The sequence below is a fragment of the Ziziphus jujuba genome, chromosome 9 (assembly GCF_031755915.1).
Source record: "Ziziphus jujuba cultivar Dongzao chromosome 9, ASM3175591v1".
NCBI lineage: Eukaryota > Viridiplantae > Streptophyta > Magnoliopsida > Rosales > Rhamnaceae > Ziziphus > Ziziphus jujuba.
In genome coordinates this window covers 29,156,055-29,181,475 of record NC_083387.1, presented here as the reverse complement: position 1 = coordinate 29,181,475, position 25,421 = coordinate 29,156,055, and the positions used below count along the sequence as shown (strand labels likewise).

At 34.0% G+C, this 25,421-nt stretch overlaps 2 protein-coding genes across 2 annotated transcripts; both read right to left on the bottom strand.

Annotated features, from left to right (window-relative positions):
- Positions 1-363: 363 nt before the first annotated feature.
- On the bottom strand, positions 364-1,230 carry LOC125424263 (receptor-like protein EIX2). The gene has a single exon (XM_060811293.1). The coding sequence runs from the start codon at positions 1,228-1,230 to the stop codon at positions 364-366; it is 867 nt and encodes a 288-aa protein (XP_060667276.1).
- A 10,776-nt stretch (positions 1,231-12,006) lies between these two features.
- LOC132799460 (receptor-like protein 43) lies at positions 12,007-18,148 on the bottom strand. Its single transcript, XM_060811292.1, has 5 exons — positions 18,052-18,148; positions 17,630-17,700; positions 12,755-13,189; positions 12,452-12,665; positions 12,007-12,317 (listed from the first exon to the last, which is right to left on the bottom strand). Exons 1-5 carry the CDS (start codon positions 18,146-18,148, stop codon positions 12,007-12,009), a joined length of 1,128 nt encoding a protein of 375 aa, XP_060667275.1.
- Between the last annotated feature and the right edge of the window lie 7,273 nt (positions 18,149-25,421).

Here is a 25,421-nt window from a genome sequence, read left to right as displayed (position 1 = left end):
ATAGGCAATAATTTCTATATGTATTTAAAAAAAAAAAATGGTCGGAGCTTATTCCAATATTGTACAAATCTATGATCAACAAGAAAATATATTTACTTACTAAATTACCAATATATTTTGGGACATAATATCAAAATATAGTTTATTGGGAATACTTTTATTAGTATTGTTAAATAAATAAAAAAGAAAGAGGAAATCAAAGATTTAATAGTATAACGCAGAATTATTTCACTATGAAAATAGCAAAAAATGAGACAAAGAGAAACGATTTTGAAACATGCAATTTGATGGGCTTGCTTTCACACATCCAAGGGTGTATCTTTGCGACAAACATTCTTCAAAACATTGATAAGTAGATGCTTTTCATTCTGTCAGCAAAGCGGAAATATGCAATTCTCCAAGACCTCTTGACGATAAAGTTCCACAAACTCCCCAAAATCCCACAAAAAACACAATCACAATGTTGATAATTAAGCCTAGTTTCTCAAATTTATCTCCACCATCTCCATCTCCATCTCCGTCATCTTCATCACCTCCTGGTTTGCTTTGGCCACTGTGATTAGGACATTCAGTTAACAGAGGTCTTCCACAGAGACCAACATTTCCTTGGTAGATTGATGGGTCATCAAGGGTCAGAAACTGATTGGTGGTTGGGATTTTTCCGGACAAGTTATTGTATGAGAGATTAAGATGGTTCAGAAATGTTAAAGAAGTCATTGAAAATGGGATTGGACTAGAAATATGGTTCATGGAGATATCAAGAGTTTCAATCCACTCCAAATTCCCATCACTAGATGGGATTTGTCCTGTTAAATGATTCGTGGACAAATTAAAGTACCAAGTTTTATGAGTTCTGTTAGTTCCATTGGTATACCTCCCCGATAAGTTATTGTTTGATAGGTCAATGCTATTAAAGAGATATAAGGTGGAATCATATAACAGAACTCTTCCTTTTGCCACCACCTTCAATTTTCCTTGGTATGTAATTTCGTCTATGCCTTTAGATTTCAAGCCACTGAGATTGCCAATGCAATGTGGAATGTGACCGGTGAGACGATTGTGAGACAGGTTCATTATGTGAAGTTTGGAAAGCCCACAAAACTGATGAGGAATGTTCCCACTGAAGGAGTTGGACCACAAATACAAGATCATCAAATTGTGCATACATTCTCCTATCCAAGCCGGAAGCTTACCTGTAAATCTGTTATCTCCAAGATCCAAATTAACCATGTTAGTGCAGTTTTGCAAAGATGAAGGAAGTTCACTTCAAAATTTGTTGTTTGAGAGAACCAATAATTCGAGAAAACTTAGAGAACCCATTGTTGTTGGCATTGTTCCTGAAAGACTGTTATTTGACATGTCCACAATATACAAAAATTGTTTATCTTCCCACAAATGAGGAATCTGACCTGATAATTTATTGTTGGAGATAATTAAGGTTGTCAATCCAGTTAGATTTCCAATGGACAAAGGAATGCTTCCACTCCAAGAGTTTTCAGAGATATCTAAATCTGATAGCAAAGGCATTGCTTCACCAACGTTAAGGGGAATTGGCCCAGAAAACAGATTGTCCCTTAGAGATAAGATGGTAATGTTTGATGACCAAATTGGAAGAGGACCTTGAAATCTATTTGTACTCAAGTCGACAATGCTTTCCTTGTTAAATCTGAATGAGTTTGGCACCCTACCGCTTAGTTGATTATAAGCCATTTCCAGTCTGCCGAGCTGCAAATCCAAATTCAAAAACCAATTTGGTATGGTGTCTGAAATCATAGCATTGTTGAGTATTACAAAGGTCAGCTCACTTTGATTTTTAAGCCAGGTAGGAAATTTGGGACCCAATTGGCATGATCTTATGAGGAGGTACGTGAGTTTAAAAGGAGGTATCCAATCAGAGTTAATCTTGAAGACCAAAGAAATATTTAGGGATACTTTATCCATTGTCAGCTCCGTAAGCTTGAAAGATTAGCGAGATGAGTTTCGGTTATGACACCTTCCCATATGTCTTTGAGATGTTTAGCACAGTAAGCTTTGTGAAAGCTCTAGACTCTACAAATTGCATAATTTACCCAAGTTTTTTGACAACTGACCCTCGATGGTATTTAGTGAAAGGTCAAGCATTTGAAGTGACCCTAAATCAACAGTTTTATCTGGTAGTGGCCCATATAAGTTGTTGGAGTTAAGGTCAAGATGAACCAGGCTTTTGAGATTGAATAGCCAGTCTGGTATTGTGGAGTTGAATCCATTGTTTGAGAGATCAAGCACCATCAGAGAGGTGAAATTAAGAGAAGGAAGGGTGAAAGTAAGGTTGGAAAGTTAAGTGCAATTCTAAGAGTGTTGGAAGTCTGTTAACGGTTTGTAGCCAATTTGTTGCAGACATGGACAAGTCCCAACCTCCTAAATGAAGGTATTTTAAAGAAGACAGACCAGAAAGCTAGTAGAGGCTACTTTTGGTTAACTCAAACTGGTCAATTTTATTGAGATCAAGATATACCAATCTTGACATGTTCCTAAAACTTGGTGGAATAGTTCCACCAAAAGATGCACCAGAAAGATTGAGATATCTCAAGCTCTATAATGATCCAGTGAAAGAGGGAATTTGGGAACCTCCAAAATCAATCTTGCTCAAGTCCAAGTAATTTAGATCTTTCAGAACAATCAAGGATGGATCAATCTTACCACTCAAAGTTTGCATTGTTCACCATCCAAACTGTCTGAGGAGGGACAGTGAAGATTGAGGTCGACCACGTGTCTAATTCTATTGTTGCAGCTTACTCCTTCCCATCTACAACAATCATCTCCCACCCATGATGAAAGCCTGCCAGAGGGATCTGCTAGGCCTTGCTTGAACTTGTCAAGCGCTTTCCTCTCAGCATCTCCGCATGCTACCTCGAGCTCACCAGTGGAAAAACTGAGTTTGGTTAGAAACAGAATTCCGCACAGAAATATAAAGAAACACTTTCCATTAATGAAAGTGCTGCTGTGTTTCATGGTTGCCAAACAAGGATACAATTTTTTATTTTTTATTTATTATTATTATTATTATTATTATTTTTTGCTGTGATGCAAAATGGATAATATAGGAAATTGTAACTGATGCTGATATATTGTTATAAAAAATTGATCATGATCTGGTTTTATAGCTGTTTGGAAATCAGTTTGACCTGACTTGACTCGGGGTTTTATAGGCTTATAGTTACAGTATTTAAATGAGATTGCTATGGATTGGGTTGGTATTGTAATGGTTTTATTCCCTTTTAATGCGGTAAGAAAAATTTTCCCATCATGAATACGGCAAGTTGAGAACATTGTAGAAAATTATGTCACATAATTAGGAACACTTTGGATGAACATTGTCTCAAAGTCGTAAAAGAATATAATGGTTTGCTGATCTTCTCGTTCTGGTCTCCTTCGTTGGAAAATTCCAATTTGGTGTTCCAAATTCTATACAGATTTTTCATTTCATACCTTCCGTACATAATTTATTTACTAATCTAATTTTCCGACCCAAATATGTCTGAAAATATTCGTTTTCAACTTTTTTTTTTTTTTTTAAATTTTTATAACTCAAATCCTTGGACCCAGGTTCTACTTCAATTAAGGTGCTATTCTAAAATGGTACTGCTTCTTACTGCAAAGAGTTGGACCAAGCCTATATATGTAGTATCTAATAAATTAGACATAACAATGTCAATATTTAATAATTCTGAATCCCCTGTTTTGTGTATTTATATTTATGCGTTTGTTTTCATGTTTCTGTTTCTATGTTTACTTATTATTTTCAATGTTTGAAACTGATCGCTTGAGGTGAATTGGAGTCAATGAGATATATAATCATCTGCAACGTCACAGTGGGTGAAGTGCAAAGATAAAATGAAACAATTTTTTTTCTTTTTTTCTTTTTTTTTTTTAATTTTACGAATGCTGGTGAAGTACAAAGATAAAATGAAACATTTTTTTTTTTTACGAAATTATTTCTTTCTTTATTTCTTTCTTTTTTTCTTCAAAAATAAAATGAATTGATTTTTGTTCATTAACAGTATTATTCATCCTTAACCTTAAATATTTGATATTAATATTTCTAAGTGTAGGAACAAATGAGGAAGTGCTGGGACACTTTCTAAGTGCGCATGGGATTGGCATTTCTATATTGCGCTCATAATGGTGGTTTCATTCTCTTTGTTGATCATCAATGCTTAGAAGGGATAGCAGAGTCTTGCTTAAGGATTTATCCAAAGTAAAGAAGATGGACAAAACAGCAAAAAATGCATTGATTTATAATTATTGGTTGTACAAAAGTATATGTTGAGAGAGATTACATACTTTGTACATTCCACTCTATCCTACTTGCTTGTTACTTTAAGCATGTCAAATTAAATGTGTTATATATAATATTGAAAGCATATTGTGTATATATATATATATATATAAATTTTATGGTGCAGATGTTGCATTTTTTTTTTATCATGCGGACTATCTAAAAATTGACGGTTTCTTGAAAAACTGTATTGACAATAGTTTCTTTAAAAACCTTGCTTTTGAGAACGTCTGCACGATAACAAAATGCAAACATCCATACCATAGAAAGTGTATATATATCTATACCGATTTTCAAGAAGATCACTATCTATGCGGTTGAGATGGTGGATGTTTTCTGTCCTTTTTTTTTTTTTTTTTGGTCCTGCTGTTCCCTTATATAATTTAAAAATCTTCCCACTTGAATTCAGAGAAAATGTAAAACAATGTAAAAAATAATGTCATAAATATTCATAGTATAAAGAAAAGGAAAATTTTCAATGATTGTTGAGTATAGACAGAAAAGACGTAACAATATTGTCTCCCTTATGGTCATTTGTTGGAATTCCAATTTGTGGTTCCAAATTCTACGTAGACCTGCAATTTCATTCCCGCTTTACATTTGTTATGTCTCAATTTCACTTCAATGACTTTATACTCAAATCCTTTGAACCCCATCTTTCTTGACCAAGGTGTATATTCCGAAACCACTCTTAAAATATTAATTAGTTTTTGAGACCTGTGTGAATTGCATCAATATTCTTTTGTTTTCATGTTTTTATTTGATTGGAAGCGTGTAAAAGTGGAGAAAATTGTATGTTACAAGTTGGGTTGGTGGTAGGTTAAGGCGCATAATGAAAAAAAAAAAAAAAAAACATGTTCCTTAGAATTTTCCAAATGACTATGAATATGTTTGGACTTGGGAAGAAATTGATATGACCGTCCTGTTTGTTCCATTTATTGACCATGACTTTTCGTGGAGAAAAAACTTTAATGCGTCTGTCGTGTGCCTTACTCTGGGTTCCACAAATAAATGTGATTAAGAGTCACTGTAGCAAGAACGCACTTTGAGTCATCTTCCTTTTCATACATATATAGCATTTCTAGTCTCTTTTCTTTTTTCTTTTTTTCTTTTTTTCTTTTTTTATTTTTTTTATCACAAAGTCAAGTTTTACAAAATTACCGTGTGGTGATAGTAATATGACCAGACCGGCCACAAATGTTCCAAACCAAATAGTAGTTGTCTTGGAAGATTTTTGGTCTTCCTCTTAAGTCCCAAAAAAAAAAAAAAAAAAAAAAATCCTTTCCATAGTGGACAAGAGCATCTTAAAATGGTAAATACATTTTATTTGATACTTCTAATTTCAAAACACCTCATTTTATCAGACGGTTTTAATAATTCAATTTAATTTAGTAATCAATTAATAATTTAAGAAAATATTTGAAGTTTTAGTTGTTTCTCTAAAGTAAAAAGAAAAAAAAATGATGGAAAATACAAACTTAATTGAACTTACAAGTTGGTTTACTAATTTCTCATTAAGTTATGAAGTAGTTTGCTTTGGGGTCAGGGTATTATTGGAAAGAGTTTATATTTGGAGGGTGGGTTCTGGGTACGGTCCATTAGAATTTGTAAGGATAATTGGATTACAACATCCAATTCTTTTATCAGTGTTATCATCTCATTTTTAACCTGAAAATACAATGGTTTCTGAGTTGTTTAACTCCCTTCGGAACTTGGGATATGCAAAAGGTTAATGGTAATTTTTAATGGCTCCAAGTAATGTCCGGCTTTATATGGAGGGCATGTTCTCCAGCTTTTCCCTGCGCATAGTTAATTTATAGTAGACACATTCGGAATGATGGGGTTTGCAGCTTATGTAAAAAAGGTGAGGAAACTATATGACATATGCTATATGGGACTGTTGAAATGCTAAATCAGTTTGCATAGCAATGCCAAGATGATTTCTGCTTTAGCTAAACCATTTTCAAGGTTGTACTCTTCGCTTGCTATTGAATTGCTAGCTATTAAGGAAGCAATTCAGTTTTTTTTAGGCGGCATTCAGATTATATGAATGTGGAAATATCTAGGGATTCTAAAGAAGCATTTAGACTTATTGCTGATAGTGATAATTATATGGGCTGTTGAGCTTTATTTAGTAGCTAGCTGATATATAAGAGTATTGTTAGCTTCTCATAATGAGTTTAGTTGTACTTATGCTCCAAGAGAAGCAAATAGACCAGCCCATAAAATAGCTCGTCAATCTTTAACTTTGTCTTGTGCTCAAGTTTGGATGGTTGAAGGGCCAGATTGGCTCTTTTTTCCCTTTCTCAAAGTGATGCACGTATGTGTAATTCTTTGTCGATTTAATAAAAGTTCAAAGTTTTATTTCAAAGTAAAGTTTTCCTAAATTCCTTGGCACACTTAATAGCATATAACAATTATTACAAAAATACCAAAGACAAAATGTAAAAAAGGCAGCCCGGTAGTAAAAAATTATGATACACGAAAAAAAGGAAACTGACTACTCTGTTTCCAAGCCTTTCAGCAAAGCCAAAGCGGGTATGTCTCCAAGATTTCTTTATGATCAAATTAATAACTTCATAAAACACCCCAGAACCCCTAAGCAAAGTCTAATGACATGCTGATGAAGAAGCCTAGCGTCTCATACACTCAAAAACATCATCACCATTTTTCTCTTCTTTCTCTCCCCTTGCAATATTTTGGCCGCTGTCCGATCAATCAGTTTGCAAAGGCTTTCCACAGAGGCCGACGTCGCCTTGATAGATTGATGGATCAAGGGTTTCAAACCGATTTGCTGTTGGGATTTCTCTGGACACGTTATTGAATGAGAGGTTCAAATGATTCAGAAATGTTAAAGAAGCCATGCTAAATTTCACCAAAAAACTTGTCTCGTGAGAAATCAAGAGTTTCTAAAATTGTCAAGTTTACCCATGGTTGTTGAAATCTTTCCTGCCAAATGATTCGTTGATAAAATCAAAATTTGCATTTTTTTGAGACTTGTTATAGCTCCACTGGAATCTCCTATGATAACTTATTATTGGATAGATCAATGCTATTAACAAGGTATAGAATGGAATACTTGTATTCTAGCTCTCTTCCTTTTGTGATTACCTTGAAACTTTCACTATTAAATTTGTACTCAAAAAGTTGATGTAGATCATAATTCGGAAAACTCAGATCACCTACGTAATTTGGCATATATATGACCTGAGAAATTATTGTGTGAAAGGTCCAACACATGAAGTTGGGAAAGTATACAAAATTTTGTAGGGATGTCTCCAATTATAAACAAGTTCGAACGCAAGCTCAAAATCATCAACATGGTCATCCATTCTCCTATCCTAGTTGTACGTTTTCCAGAAAATTTGTTATCACCAAGATCAAGACTAAGCAGGAAGGTATAATTTTTCAAGGAAGAAGGAATTTGTCCATAAAGATTGTTGTTAGAAGACAGAGAAATTGAATATTGGAAGGAGAACTAGTGTTACGACCATCATTCTTGTGTTGATAGCAAATATGCAAATTGGATATATCTTATGTTTAATGCAATGTGTGCTCTCTATGTATACAACCCAAATCGATGCTGCTATAAAATGTATAAAATTTTTTCAAACATGGTTGTCAAGGCCAGCACTAATATAAGATTTTGGAGGTGTTAGGCCAACTTTATATGTTGGCCTTCTATACATATTTTAAAAATAAATAAATAAATACAATGAACAATAACAATAATTTTATACTAATAAAAAAAATACAAAGTTAACTAATAATAATCTAAACTTCCAAAATTTCATAAAAATTTAGTTTCTAGTATTTTTATAGCTTTAATAAAAATGGAAGAGAAAATTATGACTGTTGATAAGTGAGTTTTTGACTCACTTATATGGTAGTAATAATAATCTAAACTTCCAAAATTTCACTTAAAATTTATTTTCTAGTATTTTTATAGCTTTAATAAGAAGATGTGGAAGAGAAAATTATGACTGTTGATAATTGAATTTTTGACTCGCTTATTTGGTCCTTAATATTTGATTAAATGCTTGAAAACTCAAGCATGGTGATATTTTTAATGTCTTCTGTTAAGTTTTTATAGGAGGCATGATTGTGAAGTTATTATATATTTTCGAAAGGGATAGAGCAAATTTTTGTAGAAACCTTGGCATGCTTGAGTTCTCATTTTCAACTTGGTAGCAAATGTGGCTTCCACTCCATTTAAGCCATCTTCATGCCAAATCAAGTCGTCCACGCCACTTTGAAGTTGGTTCACCCTAATTTGCTTAACAAATAGCATGGTCCATGCCAGTTTCTTAGTCAAAGCAAGCTCCGCCCTATTTTTGAAGGCAGTCCACGCTAGAATTGGCTACTCCACACCAAACGAGGCGTGTTTAAGCACTCCAAGCCATGCTATAGAGCTCCTTCACAAGCAAAACTCAGCTTGGTCTCACAGCAACAGTGGCTTAGAGCTAATCTAATTCAGTGTATCTAGCAACTTCAAGCCATGCAGCTCTGCCTCTCCTTTTCCTCACATGCTCTCCTCACACAACCACTTAAAAAGATGATGAGGTGTTAAAACGGGGTGTTTTTTTAATGAAAAATGGAGGGTTAATCTTCCATTTTTAGGAGGTTTTTAAAAGAGATTGAAGATAAAAGGGGTGGTGGCTCGTTTTTGGGAAGATGAAGAAGGAAAATAGGCACAAAATTCAAGAGAGATTCTAGATAGAGAAACAGAAAAACTAGAGAGAGAAAGCTTGGAATTGAAGAAGAATAGAAGATTGCAAGGGATTGGGCTTCAAAAGTTCTTCTATCCATTCTTTTTTTCTAAACTCTTTCTATTATTTCTTTTGTATTTGAATTTATTAATATTGTTCTGTGTTGAATTATGTTTATTTGATGAATTCTTATTTGATTTTGAGTATAAAATTTCATAAGAGTATGGTAGGCTAAATTTCTCATCTAGGATTTTGATGGATCCTCTATCTTGATATTATTTAATTAATGGGTTTACCATTATTTTGTTTATCCAATTTTCTTATGTAATTTTTGCAATTATTGTTCAATATATTCTTGCATTTAGAAAATTGCTTGGGTTTTGGGTAAGTTTTCTATTTTTCAACTTGGAAAAGTTTAAATTGGAGAATTAGTCACTAGATTTATATAAAGGTCCTAATTAGTGTTGGGAAGCTTGATTAGGATTTGTGTAGCCACAAAAGAGAGAGTTTAAGGAATAAGGACTTAGGATTTTTAGAAAGGGATTTTTAGTTTTCATTAGAGACTCATAGATTCTAATTTTACTTACGAGGTTGGATTAAATTAGAAACTCTCTAGGCTATAAATTGGATAGAATTTGGTCTTTTAATCAACTTATTTAAGCTAATATTGGAAGGGTAAAGGGGAAGTCAAAATTCTATGTTTCTAATTCATTGTTACCAATTTAAGTCCTTGAATTTGTGCGTTTTTTTTTTCCCCTAAATTTCCTTGTCTTGTCAATTGCTCTTAACACTTTACAATTTTCATTGTTTAATTCATTGTCATGCTTTTATTTTCATTGAAACATTCCATTAGTTTACCTAGACAAAAACAATAAGTAAAAATTTTATTAATTAGTTAAATATTAAAACCAATCTACATGAGAATAATACTTTCTCATTGCTTTATTATTAGTAAAAATTTTAGTAATTAGTTAAATATTAAAAGCAATCTATATGAGAATAATACTTTCTCACTGCTTTATTATTTGATACAGTCCGTACACTTGAGAAATATAACGCATCAAACTGTAATATTTTCTTGAAATATTACACAACATTTAAAAATATTAATTAAGTACCTACTACCAAGGAATATGAAGAGACTGAATTAATTATCAAAAAATAATAATAATAATAATAATAGTGTTTCCTCGCCTCCCTATGGTCATGGGCCACTTTGTTGGTTGGACAGTACATAACTTGGACACCGGGATTTTAACATTCATGATCATTGAGGAACCGAGTCACATAGCATGATAAATATTTTAAAATTTATAATGATATTAATTAAATTTTTGAAGCTCTGTTTTGTGTATTTATCTTTATAATATTTGTTTTCGTGTTTTTGAATCTATTGTTTTCTGGTTGATTTGTTTTACATGAAACTTAATTAATCATCAACCACAATGATTGAGTTGCAATTAATGATACGTAACATTATTTAAGGAAAAATATACGTTGCCACCTAAATTCTTGTTTTGCTAGCATTTCAGTACCATGTCAAACGGTGTTAAAGGAGGCCTAACAGAATGGTCACATATGCAACTCTTGTGACCAAAACTAAGGGCATTCGATGGAAAGAAAAATTGATCCCCATACTTCATGTTTGAGAAGCAAATATCTAGCCGAATGGAATGAAACCATTTTCCTTCCCTTGCTCAACGTTCCTGTAACAGAGGATTTTAAATCCTTTAGTTTAAAGATTGCTCAAATTGCAAAATCCAATTAAATTAATTTGCAGTTGCTTTAATAATGCAAAGGTCTCCAAATAAGGAGCACACTTAAGCACGACATCGATTAATCCTAAATAATTGCTCCCAAGGATTCATTTATCTTTACCTTTATTTGCTCTTCAAACATGAAATATGGGAATCAATTTTTCTTTCCATCAAATGCCCCTGATTTCGATCACATGATCAGGTGCACATGCATCCTGCTAGGTTTGCTTTTATATATGTTTGACATTGTACTGAAATACTAGTAAAATAAGAGTTTAGATAGCAATGTGTCAAAATTATTAGTTCAGGTGGTAAAGTGAAAAAGGAGTAAAGTTTAAGGTGGTAAAGCGTATCTTACCCTATTATTTAATTTCTTTTGGAGGACCATAAATGATTATTTAATTTAAAGCCTGCAAAAGTGAAGAATTGTATTATTTTCATTTCTGCTATATTTTTATGTTTAACATTGGATTTTATAGGCTTACTGGATTAAACTTTTTTTTGTTATTTACTTATGGCTTGAAAATTTCTCATGCCAATAATATATATGATTCGTTTTTCTAGTTAATTTTATAGACAATAATTTCTTTATGTATTTAAGAGAAACAATAATTGGTGGGAGCTTCATATGTTGTAGGAACCAATCTAAAATCAACAACAAAGGAATGGAAAGAGAAATGAATGGGAATCCCCCTATGTGCTGAGAATAAGAGGAGCCAACATACTGAAAAATACCCGTGGGTTGAAGCACAGGTTGAAGCATCCAAACAAGTCAGCAGAGGGTCTGCTCTGGCAGAGACAACTGCAAAAGCACTAGTCCACGTTGAATAGATTTATTTACTTAATTACCATTATATTTAGGGACATAATATCAAAATATAGTTTACTGGGAATACTTTTATTATTATTTATAATTAAACAAAAAATAAAGGGAAAATCAAACATTTAATGGTATAACACATACAGTTATTTTACCATGAAAATAACTAAAACCGAGACAAAGAGAAACGATTTTTGGAAACATGCAATCTGATGGGCATGCTTTCACAACAAACAAGGGTGTTTCTTTGGGACAAACATTCTTCAAAACATTGACAAGTAGTTATTCTTCACCTTGTTAACAAAGTGAAAATATGCAATCCTCCAACACCTCTTGATGATCAAAGTCCCACAAACTCCCCAAAACCCCACAAAAATCCAATCACGATGCTGATGATGAATCCTAGTTTCTTAAGTTTACTTCCACCATCACCATCTCGGTCTTCTTCATCACCTCCTGGTTTTCTTTGGCCATTGTCAGGACATTCAATTGACAGGGGTCTTCCATAGAGACCGGCATTTCCTTGGTAGATTGATGGGTCAGAAACTGATTGGTGGTTGGGATTTTTTCAAACAAGTTATTGTATGAGAGATTGAGATGGTTCAGAAGTGTTAAACAAGTCATTGAAAGTGGGATTGGACCAGAGATTTGGTTCATGGAGATATCAAGAGTTTCAATCCACTCAAAATTCCCAATGCTTGATGGGATTTGACCTGTCAAATGATTCATTGACAAATTCAAAGTACCAAGTTTAGTGAGATTTGTTAGTTCCATTGGTATACCTCCTGATAAGTGGTTGTCAGAACTCTTCCTTTTGCCACCACCTTCAATTTTCCTTGGTATGTACTTTCTTCTATGCCTTCAGATTTCAAGCCATTGAGATTCCCAATACAATGTGGAATATGACCAATGAGATGATTGTGGGACATGTCAATTATGTGAAGTTTGGAAAGCCCACAAAATTGATGAGGAATGTTCCCATTGAAGGAGTTGGACTGCAAGCGCAAGATCAACAAATCGTGCATACTTTCTCCTATCCAAGCTGGAAGCTTCCTGTAAATCTGTTATCTCCAAGATCCAAACTAAACATGTTAATGCAGTTTTTGAAAGAGGAAGGAATTTCACATGAGAGTTTTTTGCTTGAGAGAACTAGGAATTGAAGAAAACTTAGATAGCTCATTGTTGTTGGTATTGTTCCTGAAAGACTGTTGTTTGACATGTCCACAATGTACATGGATTGCTTATTTTCCCAGAAATGAGGAATCTGACCAGATAATTCATTGTTGGAGATACCCAATGTCATTAATCCAGTTAGATTTCCAATGGACAAGGGTATGCTTCCACTCAAAGAGTTGTCAGCGACATCTAAATCTGATAGCCAAGGTATTACTTCACCAATGTTAGGAGGAATTGGCCCAGAAAACTGATTGTCCCCTAGATACAACATGGTAATGTTTGATGACCAAAGTGGAAGAGGACCCTGAAATCTGTTTGTAGTCAATTCGATAGTGCACTCTTTGTTGAATCTAAATGAGTTTGGCACCCTGCCACTTAGTTGATTATAAGCTATATCAAGTTTATCCAGCTGCAAATCCAAATTCAAAAACCAGTTAGGTATGGTGTCTGAAATCATTGCATTGTTGAGTACCACAAAGGTCAGATCACTTTGATTCTTAAGCCATGTAGAAAATTTGGGACCTAATTGGCATGATATGATGAGAATGTAACACCCCGTCCCAAAGTACAACGAAAATGTTTCAACTTTGACCGTTAACCGTTGACTTTGACCGTGGACCGTTGACCAAAAAGGCCCAAAGTTGACTTTTTGACTCAAATGGAATTCTAGGTTGACTGAGGTACCGGTATGAAGTACACGTTGGCACGAGTTCGTAGACTAGTAGCACGTTGAAAACGGAGCTACGGTTTGAAAGTTATGGGCAAAACAAATTGAGGTTCAAAGTGTCCAAGGGGTGCTGGAGTTGACTTTTTATTCATGCAAATTTGAGGCTTGACTCATGCATGGTTGTGAAGTACTCATCGATACGAGTCCGTAGACTAGCGGCACGTCCGATTTGGACATGTGGTTTGAAAGTTATGGACCTGTAGAGTTTTCAAATACTGTATTATTTTAATATTATTTTTTAAACGTGTAACAATGTACCACGTGTGACTTAATAAATGTGACCATGTGTTACCATGTTGAGATGCCACATGTCAACCATGCTTAATACCATGTTATTTTTATTATTGTTATTTTATATAATAATATTATTTTTAATATTATATAATTATTTTATTTTATTTTATTTTATTTTATTTCTTTTCTTTTTTCTTTTTTTTCTTTTGCCCATGTGGGAAAACACCTTTCTCCTCTTTTCTTTTCCTTTCCTTCCCTTCTCCTTCTTCCACGAGCCCGTCAAGCACCAGCAAGGAATTCTCTCTCTCTCTCCTTTGACTCTCTCCCCCTCTCTCTTTGACCGACTGTTTTGGCTGGATTTCAGTGGCCGGACGGCCACACGTGCCGGCCATCGGTGAAGCCCAGTTCCCCGCGACCCCAACTTCCAATTTTCCCAGCCAGACGCCGCTGGACGCGCCCAGATCGGGCCGGTGAAGTCGGTGGCAGCGGGTTAAGTTTTTCTGGCGATTTTTTCCGTTTCCGACCAACCCAGCTCAACCCATACCTCTATCCCACCATTTTCGACCCCTCTGAGTCTATTTCTGGGGTTAGATTGCCCAAAATCCCCACCGTTTGAGAGATCCCTCAAGTTTAAACTCAGCTGAAGCTTTCCGGCCAAATTCCGGCCACCGCCGGTCGAATTGAGCTCAACGGAGGTCGGTAATGTGATCCTCATCTCACAAGCTTTCCATAGACATATAATTTTTCAATTTTGGTTAACGTTTGTGTTAGACCCCCCGGGTACCGGGTATTATTTATCCGAATAAAATATTAATTTATTTGACTGTGTGTGAATTGTGTTCTAGGAGCACGGGTGAGTCGTGGAATTGATCCCATGGAGGATCTTAGGTTAATTGTGTGCTCCAGGTGAGTAACCAACCTTTAAAAATATTTTGGGGTAATTAATTATATTTAATTGGTGTTTAATTGATATCTGCAATTATGCTCATGTGGTGCAATTTAATTATAATTGTGCAAAAATATTATTTTATAAGTACGTATATGTTTATTGGTGCTAAACGAAATTTTGGGTTGTTAAGAAATTCCCGATTATTATTTTATTGTGGGTTAGTTGTATTTATTACACATGAGCAAAGTATTTTCATTAATTAATTGTGTGTGGTTTTTATATTATTTTTGGGCATAATTGGTTTAAATATTTTAAGAAAAATATTTGTTTAATTGGTGCTTTAAATTTTATAATTATGCCCGTGGAATATTATTTGATGGATTTTGTGATTCGAGAAAAATTATTTTTATATTGTTATAGATAGTTTCGTACCGGGTATGTTAAAGGAAAATATATGGGATGGTGAAATTGAAATTTGGTATATTTCCCACGGTAATTTTTGAAAAATCGGTACGGTAATAATTAATTTAATAATTATTTTAGACGCAGTCATACAGTATTGGTATTCTGGTGTATATGTGGTTAGCGCGCAAGTATTATGTCTCCCGTGAGTTGCCATTGGACCGATGGCAGGCAAGTCTTATATATTGCGCATCAGCTGCCCCCCTCCTTAGCCGGGATGACGGTTTCAGAAGCGGTACTGTCGGGACGCCGAAGTGCCGTATGCAAGTTTCTCTCTTTAATCTCCCGCCAGTCGGTGCTCGGGACGCTGGGTATCGGAGGGCATCACTAGTATATGGTGTGGTGCGTCAAGTATAAATTTTTGGATAAAGAAATTTCAAACCCCAAAGTATTAAAAATTTATTTATTATATCTTATTACATTTTATTTATATTTGGGGTGTTTATTTATTGTTTATTAAATTAATTGATCCCTTGGTTTTCGGGAAATATGAATATCGGGTTTTGTGAAAATGTTTTAAAAGGGAAACATTTCCAACGGAGTGAATAGTAAGGGTTTTGAGAGAAAGTATTACCTTCAAATGTTTATTTATTTATTTATTTATTTAATTGTTGGTATTAATTAAATTCCTTTATTTGTTATATTATTAATATTAAACGTGTTCAGTAGATAGGGTCACTCACTGAGATGATTAGCATCTCATGTTTTTAAATTCTATTCCCCTAGGTCCAGGTTGGGAGACGTTGATCGTCCGGGGCGAGCCCGACGTCTCAGTTCATTGCCGAAAGTCCAAGAAGTATTTCTTCTCTTTTTCCTCTTCATCTTGTATTGCTTCCTTATCTGTCATTGTATTAATTCCACATTTAATTGTATAATGCTCTGTATACTGCATTGGACATGTAGTTATTATTTATGCACTGAGTAGCTATTATTCTTTGAAGTGCTGTAAATTTGTGGAATCAATTTGTAGTAATGTGGGAGGAATAAGGGGATAAATATAGAAGTATGTTTTCAGTGCAGGAAATTTATGGTAAGTCCTACCGTTAGGGGAGGTGCTGCCGGATTTTCCGTTGGAAGGTTCGATGGTATTTCTCTGGGATCAGGGCTTGTCTAGGGTTCCGGGGAGGAATTCTGGACAGGTCCTGACAAGGATGTAGGTGAGTTTAAAGGGATGTATCCAATCAGAGCTAATGTTGAAGAAAAAAGAAATATTTGGCGATATTTTATCGATTGCTAACTCTTTCAAGCTCGAAAGATTAGCCAGATGAGTTTCAGTTATGACCGCTTCCCACCTGTTCTTTGAGATGTCTAATACAATCAGCTTAGAGGCCTTCCAAGACTCTTTGGGATACCACTCAGTTTATTATTGGATAGAGAAATTTCTTCCAAAGATATCAAGTGTAAGATCCCATATCGGTTGGAAAGGGGAACGAAGCATGCCTTATAAGAGGGTGTGAATACCTTTCTCTTGAGACGCGTTTTGACAAAACCGTGCAGGCTGGGCTCAAAGCGGACAATATCTCATGCGGGTGGTTTGGGCTGTTACATCAAGTTTCCAATTAAGCCTAGGAGTGAGCCTTGAAATAAGTTATATGACATTTGAAGATACCTTAAACTCTTTAGATATCCTAAAGAGTTAGGTAGATTTCCTGTCAGCTCATTGTACCCTAAATTCAATGTCTCTAGGTTACTTCTGGAGCATGTGGACAAACTATCCAAAACATTAGTTATTTCACCTGTAATTATATTTTGCGAAAGCTTCAGACTCCGTAAATTGCATAGCTTTCCCAATTCTTTTGACAGCTGAACCTCAATGGTATTCAGTGAAAAGTCAAGATTTTCAAGAGATGCCAAATTAGCAATTTTATCTGGAAGTGGTCCATATAAGTTATTGGAGTTAAGCACAAGGTAAACTAGGCTTTTGAGATTGAATAATCAATCTGGTATTACAGAGATGAATCCATTGTTTGAGAGATCAAGCACCATAAGAGAGGTGAAATTAAGAGAAGGAAGGGTGAAAGGAAGGTTAGAAAGTTGGCAGAGGGAAAGTGCATTTCCAGGAGTGATGGAAGTCTGTTAACAGTTTGGAGCCAATCTGTTGTAGACATAGACAAATCCCAACCTCCTAAATGCAGGTATTTTAAAGAAGAAAGACCAGAGAGCCAATACAGGCCATTTTTGGTTAACTCAAACTAATTATCTTTATTAAGATCAAGATATATCAATGTTGATAAGTTTCCAAGACTCGATGGAAAAGTTCCATCGAAAGATGCACCAGAAAGATTGAGATATCTCAATCTCTGTAATGATCCAATGAAAGAGGGAATTTGGGAACCTCCAAAATCATTCATGCTCAAGTCTAAGTGATTTAGGTATTTCAAAACTAGCTAAGATGGATCAATCTTACCACTCAAAATTTGTACTATTCCAGCATCATCCAAACTGTTTGAGTAGGGGCAGCGAAGATTGAGCTTGACCACATGTCCAGTTCTGTTGTTGCAGCTTACTCCTTCCTATCTACAACAATCATCTCCCACCCATGATGAAAGCCTGCCAGAAGGATCTGTTACGCCTTCCTTGAACTTGACAAGTGCTTTCTTCTCAGCATCTATGTAACACCCCGTACCAAAAATACACATGATTAAACAAGTTTGACCAAGTTGACTAAGTTTGACCAAGTTTGACCAAGTGAACAATAGGTGGGTCCAAGTTGACTTTTTTGATAGCCAATATTTTTGGTTTGATAGAGGTACCATTGTGTGGATCTCATTGATACGAGTTCATAGATTTGTGGCATGTCAAATTCTGAATTACGGATAAAAAGTTATGGTCCTAAGAAGTTTTAAGCATAAGTTTTATATCAGTGTCCAAACCAGTCTCCAGTTTTCGTCTGTTAGTGACCAAAGGCTTTATATAAATGTGGGAAAGCATGCCTAGTAGGAAACAAGTTCCAAAATACCCATTTTGTCACCCAAACACAAGAATTTCTCTTCAGACCCACGGACTTGAACTGGGTTGTTTCGAACCCCTTTTTGGCCTAATTGGGTCATCGCCATTTTGCCGAATTTCGACCACCAAACTATCACACGCACTGGTCAGGGAGGAATCCCATGTCAAGGAGAGTTTGATGGTGAAAGGAGGCTGGACGTGCCCAGATCGGGCCGGCGAAGTCCTCGGCAGTCGGCAAGGTGGGTCGCCGAATTTTCTTGATTTTTGGCCATTTCAGGCCAACCCATACACCTTTTCCATTATTTTAACCCCTCTATACTCATTCCCGTGGTTATTTTTCCCAGATTCCTCACCATTTGGGAGATACAATGACTTTAATTTTGGACAAAGCTTCAACTGAGTTTTCCGGCCACCGGAGAAATATTTGGACCAAGGTGAGCATACTGGTGGGTTCCTTGTCTCTTGGGCTTTCCATCAATATAAATTTTATAAATTTTGGAGGTCATTTGATGATTTTTCCATTTTTGGGTCAATTAGTTAATTTTCGGATAAATTCGGACTGTGTTTGGATAGCATTGGTCAAATTGGTTAAAATTGGAGTTAGATTGGTGAAATTGGATTTTATTAAGACCCATTAGGAGGTTCAATTTTGAAAGATCAGGCTTCGAGTGAAAATGTCCAATTTTGGGTACCGGATCCAAAGGGAACGCAGTATAATTGGATCTCCCGGTGTTCAATTTATATAATTTTATAGTAGTATAAATCAATTTGAGACATTTGCATCATACAAATGTCTTTGGTTTAGTTATTTGGAGCCTGAGGAATATTTTATTAAATTACAGGCACTCGAGTTGAGCCTGGCAGTGATCCTGCAGGGGAGCAGGAGTGAGCATCTGCAGTATTGTGAGTGGTTATAATTTTAAAAAATGTTTTGGGTATGTAGTATAATATATATGTGGTTTAAGTATTTTACTTATACCTATCGTTTGATTTGAATATTCATTTTATGGATATATGAGGATCTACTTTTACATATATGTGTTATCATTTTATATGACTTTTGTCAATATTTTAAATGTTTGGCAATTCTAATGAGTTCATGAATGAACTTGTGGTATTTAAATATTTTGGTATTTGAATTGAGGTTTTAAATCACTTTGGAAAATAATTGATTTGAGAAAGCATATTGAAAATTATATGATTTTAAGCATATTCAAATATTTTATAAATTCTTAGGTGTCTAAAATTGGTTTATGGTGAATATATTTCACTATGATATTTTTGGTTTTCGTATGAAATAATAATTTGAGATTTTTGAAATATTTGAATAAGCGGTGGAATTTAAATATTAAATTATGATTTAGGATACAGTATCGATTGGGAAAAGTATAATTGATCTTATAAGATTGTTTTAAGAATGCTATATCGGTTATTTTTAAATTGATATACCATGTAATGCCAATATTTTGGATCAGTATTATATTATATTACATTACAGCATGCTGGGTTTTTGCCACGGTATCATGAGGTTGGGCTCAGCCCACAGAATATTATTGTCATGGACCATGAGGTTGGGTTTATTCTAAGGTTTATTATTATTGCCACGGTCCCGTGAGGTTGGGCTCAGTCCACAGGATATTATTGCCACAGATCGTGAAGTTGTGTTTATCTCACAGGTTATTATTGACATGGTACAGTGAGGTTGGGCTTGGCCCACAGGATATTATTGCCACGGACCGTGAGATTGGGTATGTCCCGACGGTTTACTGTTTCCACGATACCTTTCAAATATTGAGGGTCGTGAGGTGGGGGTATCCCACGGTTTACAGTTTGATACATCAAATGGTACATTGTATACATTCTAAATACATTGTTGATTTTTAAATATAGTGATTATTACTGTATTTTCATAAATATTTTGTGGAATTGCATTCATTTTATATTATACTTAATATTTATATCTTGATTAAGACATTTTATAATATTACAATGATCATGCACTTGATACTTTTCAGCATCGGTCTTATGATATTAATTTGAGGTACAAGTTAGGATTTTGCAAAATGATTTTTAAACGGGAAACTTTTCAAATGAGTGGAACGAGAGATCTTGAGAGAAAGATTTTTCAGAAATAAACTATTATTTTTCTATTATACTATGTCATTCACTGAAATTTCATTATCTCAAGTTTTATTGTTTTAAATTCGTTCCTCTAGGCCTAGACAGCTAGTAGCAGTCTATCTCGTGCACAGCTTATCGCCTTGTTTCTTACACGACAGCAACCATATCTATCCTTTCTTTACTTATCATTATCTTCTGGACTTATTTATTTCTTACATGTACTCTTAGACTTCGTTGACATTATTAGAATGCTCTGACTTAGATTTTGGACTCACTAGAGATCCTACTATATATGTGTGTAGTTATGCACTGTGGTATAATAGGGCAGTTGTGGACTTGCGCTGTTGTGGAATTATTTTATATTCATATATCGAGGTATTATTGATATTGCTGGTGTTCGTTGTCCATGTTTCAGGTGGAGTTCCATTGGATATTCTTAGCGATTGTCCGGTGGGACTTCACTAGGCGGGACCACCAGGGAGATCCTGGGAGGGTTCTCGAGATGGGCCTTGTCAATCTATGCATGCTACATCAAGGTCATCAATGTAGAAACTGAGTTTGGTGAGAAACATAATTCCACACAAAAATATAAATAAACACTTTCCGTTAATGAAAGTGCTGCTGTATTTCATGGTTGTCAAACAAGGATGCAAATTAGCCCCTTTTTTTTTTTCCTTTCTTTTTTCTTTTTGGCTGTGAGGCAAAATGAATAATATGGAAAGTTGTTACTGATGTTGCTATATAATTATAAAAAATTGATCATGATCTGGTTTTGTAGCTGTTTGGAAATGAGATTCGGGGCTTAATAGGCTTACAGTAATTTTAAAGTATATTTCTGTATACTAGGTTTAGATCGTAATGTTTTTATTCTCGTTTAATGTAGTAAGAAAATTCTTCCCATCTTGTATACAGCAAGATGTGAACGCTGTAGCAAATAATGTCATATTAATACACATGGTAATTTGGGACATTTAGCATGAATATTGACTCAATGTCGTATAGGATTTAATAATTTTTAACCCTCTTTCTGGACTTTTGTTGGAATTTTCAATTTGGTGTTCCAAATTCCATATTACATACCTTCAATGCATAATTTTTTTATTTACTAATCTAATTTTCCAATCAAATATGTCTGAAAATATTCTTGTACGAAATGACTTTTTATTCAAATCCTTCGACCTTAGGTTCTATTTTTTTTTTTTTTTTTTTTTTGGGGAAGAAATACGAAGAAACATTTCAAAATGGTACTGCTTTAATTAAGGTGCTATTCTAAAATGGTACTGCTTCTTCGTTCTTCCTGTATAGAGTTGGACCAAGCCCATACATGTAGAATCTAACAAGTTAGCATGCAATAACAATATCACTATTTAATAATTCTGGATCCTTGTTTTGTATATTTCATCTCTATGCTTTTGTTTTCAAGTTTTCGTTTTTGCTGGTTTACTTATCATTTTCAATGTTCGAAACCGATCGTTTGCGATTACTTGGAGTCCATGACATATATAATTATCTGCAACGTTAATTAATGGGAGAAGTTCAAAGATAAAACGAAACGATTTTTTTTTTTTTTCAATGAAAGGATTTTTTTTTTTTGGGGCAAAGATAAAATGAAATGATTTTTGGTTTTGATAGTTATGTAAAAACATTTTAAAATTATCAAAATCTGTGAGCAAATTCAAATAAGGGAGTGATTAACAGCTTAATATATCTGTTAAAATTTGGCTAAGAGTATTTGCCTAGTAAAATCTAAAGCATGTTTTCCTTTTTTTGTAATTTAGAATTTCTTTTAAAATCTTTTTGTATTTTAGAATTGAGGAAGAGATTTAAAAGATCTCAAATGCAATTGCATTAGATGCATATTCATCATTCATTAGGATGTTTCGATAGTTTTGCTGTAAAACTTTTATTATTAGTTTTTGAATTGCTTTAATGTTTAAAATTCAAAGATATTTTGGTGGACTATATGAGTTTGATCAAACATTAAATCTTATAGAAAAAGAATAAAAGTTATAGTCTTAGTGAAAATGAACAAAAAAATGATAGCATACCTTTCATAAATTTAAAATTTTTGAAAAAATGTTAATTCGACTTTTTCTACGGCAAAATTAAGATGGAAAACCACCTCAAAAATTTTGTATGTATGTACAATAATTTCAAGTCAGGGATCCTTTTCAAAAAAAAAAAAAAAAAAAAATCTGTGGTCATGGCTGGCTTTATGTTGGACGGTACGTAGCTTGGACGCCACGATTTCAATATTCATTATCATTAAGGGGCCTAGTCCACACGGCATGATATATTTCAAAACCCTTTCATATTAATATATTAATTAAATTTTTGAAGCTTTGTTTTGAGTATTTCATCTTTATACGTTGGATTTCATGTTCTTTTTGTCTACCTTTTTCTCCTTGATGAAAAAAATAAAAAATAAAACACAACTTAAAATTGTGCTGTTTTTAGTTTTTATTTTATTTTTTTAACATTTGTAGTTAATTGATATATTTAACAAATTTTAATTATCATTAACTAATATCAACAAACTATTGAAATAAGTTACATACAATTTAGAAAAAACAAAAACAAAAAATTAACTTGTTATAACCTTAATTATCGCCTGCGAAGAGTGACTTGCAGTTAATGATAATACTATTTAATTTCTTTTGGAGGAACATGATTATTTAATCTGAAGCCTACAAATGCGGAGAAATTGTACGGTGAGAGGTTGGTGTAAGGTCTGTGGACCCGGGTCAGTGAAAGGTATAGAGACATTTCTTGCATTTTCCAATTGATCCTTAAGAGTGCAAGACGCATTTATATAAATAATAATAATAATAATAATAATAATAAAAATAAAATGATCCTTAGAGTTTTATCACAATTTAACTAAAGCGGGATATTTATGAGGCATGTGTTTATTCTTTAAATCTATTAGCAAATGTTATCTACGTTGTCCCTTTCTTTAATTTGGCCTTATAATGTAATTAAACTAGTAATGAATCTTTATTAACAGTTATGAATAAATTATATATTAATCCCATGCACCATAGAAGACATGATATTTTTAATAACTGTTATATGATGGTATAACCATAATTCTGTGACCAACTCTGATATTTAGACAGAGCAAGGCCTATAATTAAGCTTTGTTTCTTGCTATTTATTCCTCGTTGTTATTTTTTTCTTCTTTTTTTCATATTGGAGATGGAGATTTGAACTTACGGTAGAAAAACAATTGGGCTTTGATACTTGATGCTTGAAAAATATTTTTTATTTTCCTCTAACTTTCATATGTTCAATTTTTATTTTTTTTTCTTTTAGAACTCTTTTATTACTATTATTATTATTATTATTGGTTTACTTTCTTATTCTTGCGATGACTCGCATTCAATAAGTAGGAAGACTTTTTAACAAGATATTTTGATATGAGGTATAATGAATTTTAGAGATTCAGATTAATGTAGAAAATGTGATTGGATGTTAAAAGGAGTATAGACAGGACTAAAAATTTTCCAAAATTAATATATATGGGCCGAATACTTTTTTGTTTTTTGTTTTTGTTTGACGAGACCTAGTAAAAGAATTTCTTTTTCTTTTTATTATTATTTTTTTTTATAAGAGGAGTCTATTATTTGATGGGACCCAGCACAAGACTTTCTTTTTATTTTAAATTGTAGTAATCCATTATTTAATTGCATGTAACTTTTCAAAAATTTAGTCAGCCGTTGTCAGGATCCGTCCAGAATTCCTTCTCCGGAATTTTAGACAAGTCCTGATCCCAGGAAAACCCTACCGGACCCTCCAATGGAAAATCCAACAGAGCCTCCCCTAAGGGATTTACTTACCACAAATTACCTGCACTGAAAACACACTTCAAAAGTTCATCCCCCTTATTCCTCCCGCAAACTACAAATTGTTTCCACAAATTTCAGCACTTCTCAAAAACAACAACAGTCCAGTGTATAAATAAAACATAAGTATCCCAATAGTATACAGAGCTTTAAGAAGTGCTAGTCAACAGAAATACAACAAGGCTGAAAGAAATAATACACTGAAATGAAAGAGTACAAAAGTACTTTTCGAAACACAACAGCAGCGGAAAACTTGGTTCGCTCCGGAAGAACGTCTACCACCACTTGCACCTAAGGGAACGGAATTTAAGAGTGTGAGATGCTAATCATCTCAGTGAGTGACCCTAACTACTGAACACTTTTAATAATAATAAAATAATAATAATAACAATTAAGGGAATTGAATAAATACCAACAATTAATAAATAAATAATAACAACTGTTGGAAAATAATAATTTCCCTCAAAACTCTCACCAATCGCTCCGTTTGAAATGTTCCCTTTTTAAAACCTTTTCGCAAAACCCAATATATATACCTCCCAAAAACCAAGGGATTAAACCATTTGATAAACAATAAATAATAAAAACATACCCCAATATATAATTAAAATGTAATAAATTATAGTAAGTAATTTTTGAACACCTTTGGGGTTTAAAACATTATTTGCAATTTACACCGACGCACCACACCATATATCGGTGATGCCCTCCGATACCCAGCGTCCTGAGCACCGACTGGCGGGGGGTTAAAGAGAGAAACCTGCAACGGTCACTTCGGCGTCCCGACAGTACCGCTGCTAAAACCATCAACCCGGCCAAGGAGGGGGGCAACTGTGCACAAGAAAACACTTGCCTGCCCACGGTCCAATGGAAACTCACGGGTGAAGTAATAACCACGCGCTAAACCACATAATAACCGCGCGCTACCAAGTGTCCATACACCATACACCAGAACACCAATACTGTATGAGTGCGTCTAAAAATAAACATTATTAACCAACTGTACCGTTTTCCAAAATTACCGTGGGAAATACATTAAATTCTCACACTTACCATCCCACATATTTTTATTTAATAAACCGGTACGAAACATTGATAACCAACAAACCACAATTTTCTCGAAATACGAGATGCAACCATAAAAATACCGCGGGCATAATTTATAAAATTTAAACAAATATTTTCGTAAAATATTTAACCCAATTATGCCCGGAAAATCAAATTTAAAACCACGTACAAATACTACCAAAATACACTTTGCTCATGCATAATAAATTAAACCACAATATAACCATAATTAAATCACACCACACGAGCATAACTTAAATACCAATTTAAATACCAATTAAACATAATTAATTGCCCAAAATATTTTTGAAGGTGGGTCACTCACCTTGAGCGCGTAAATCAATTA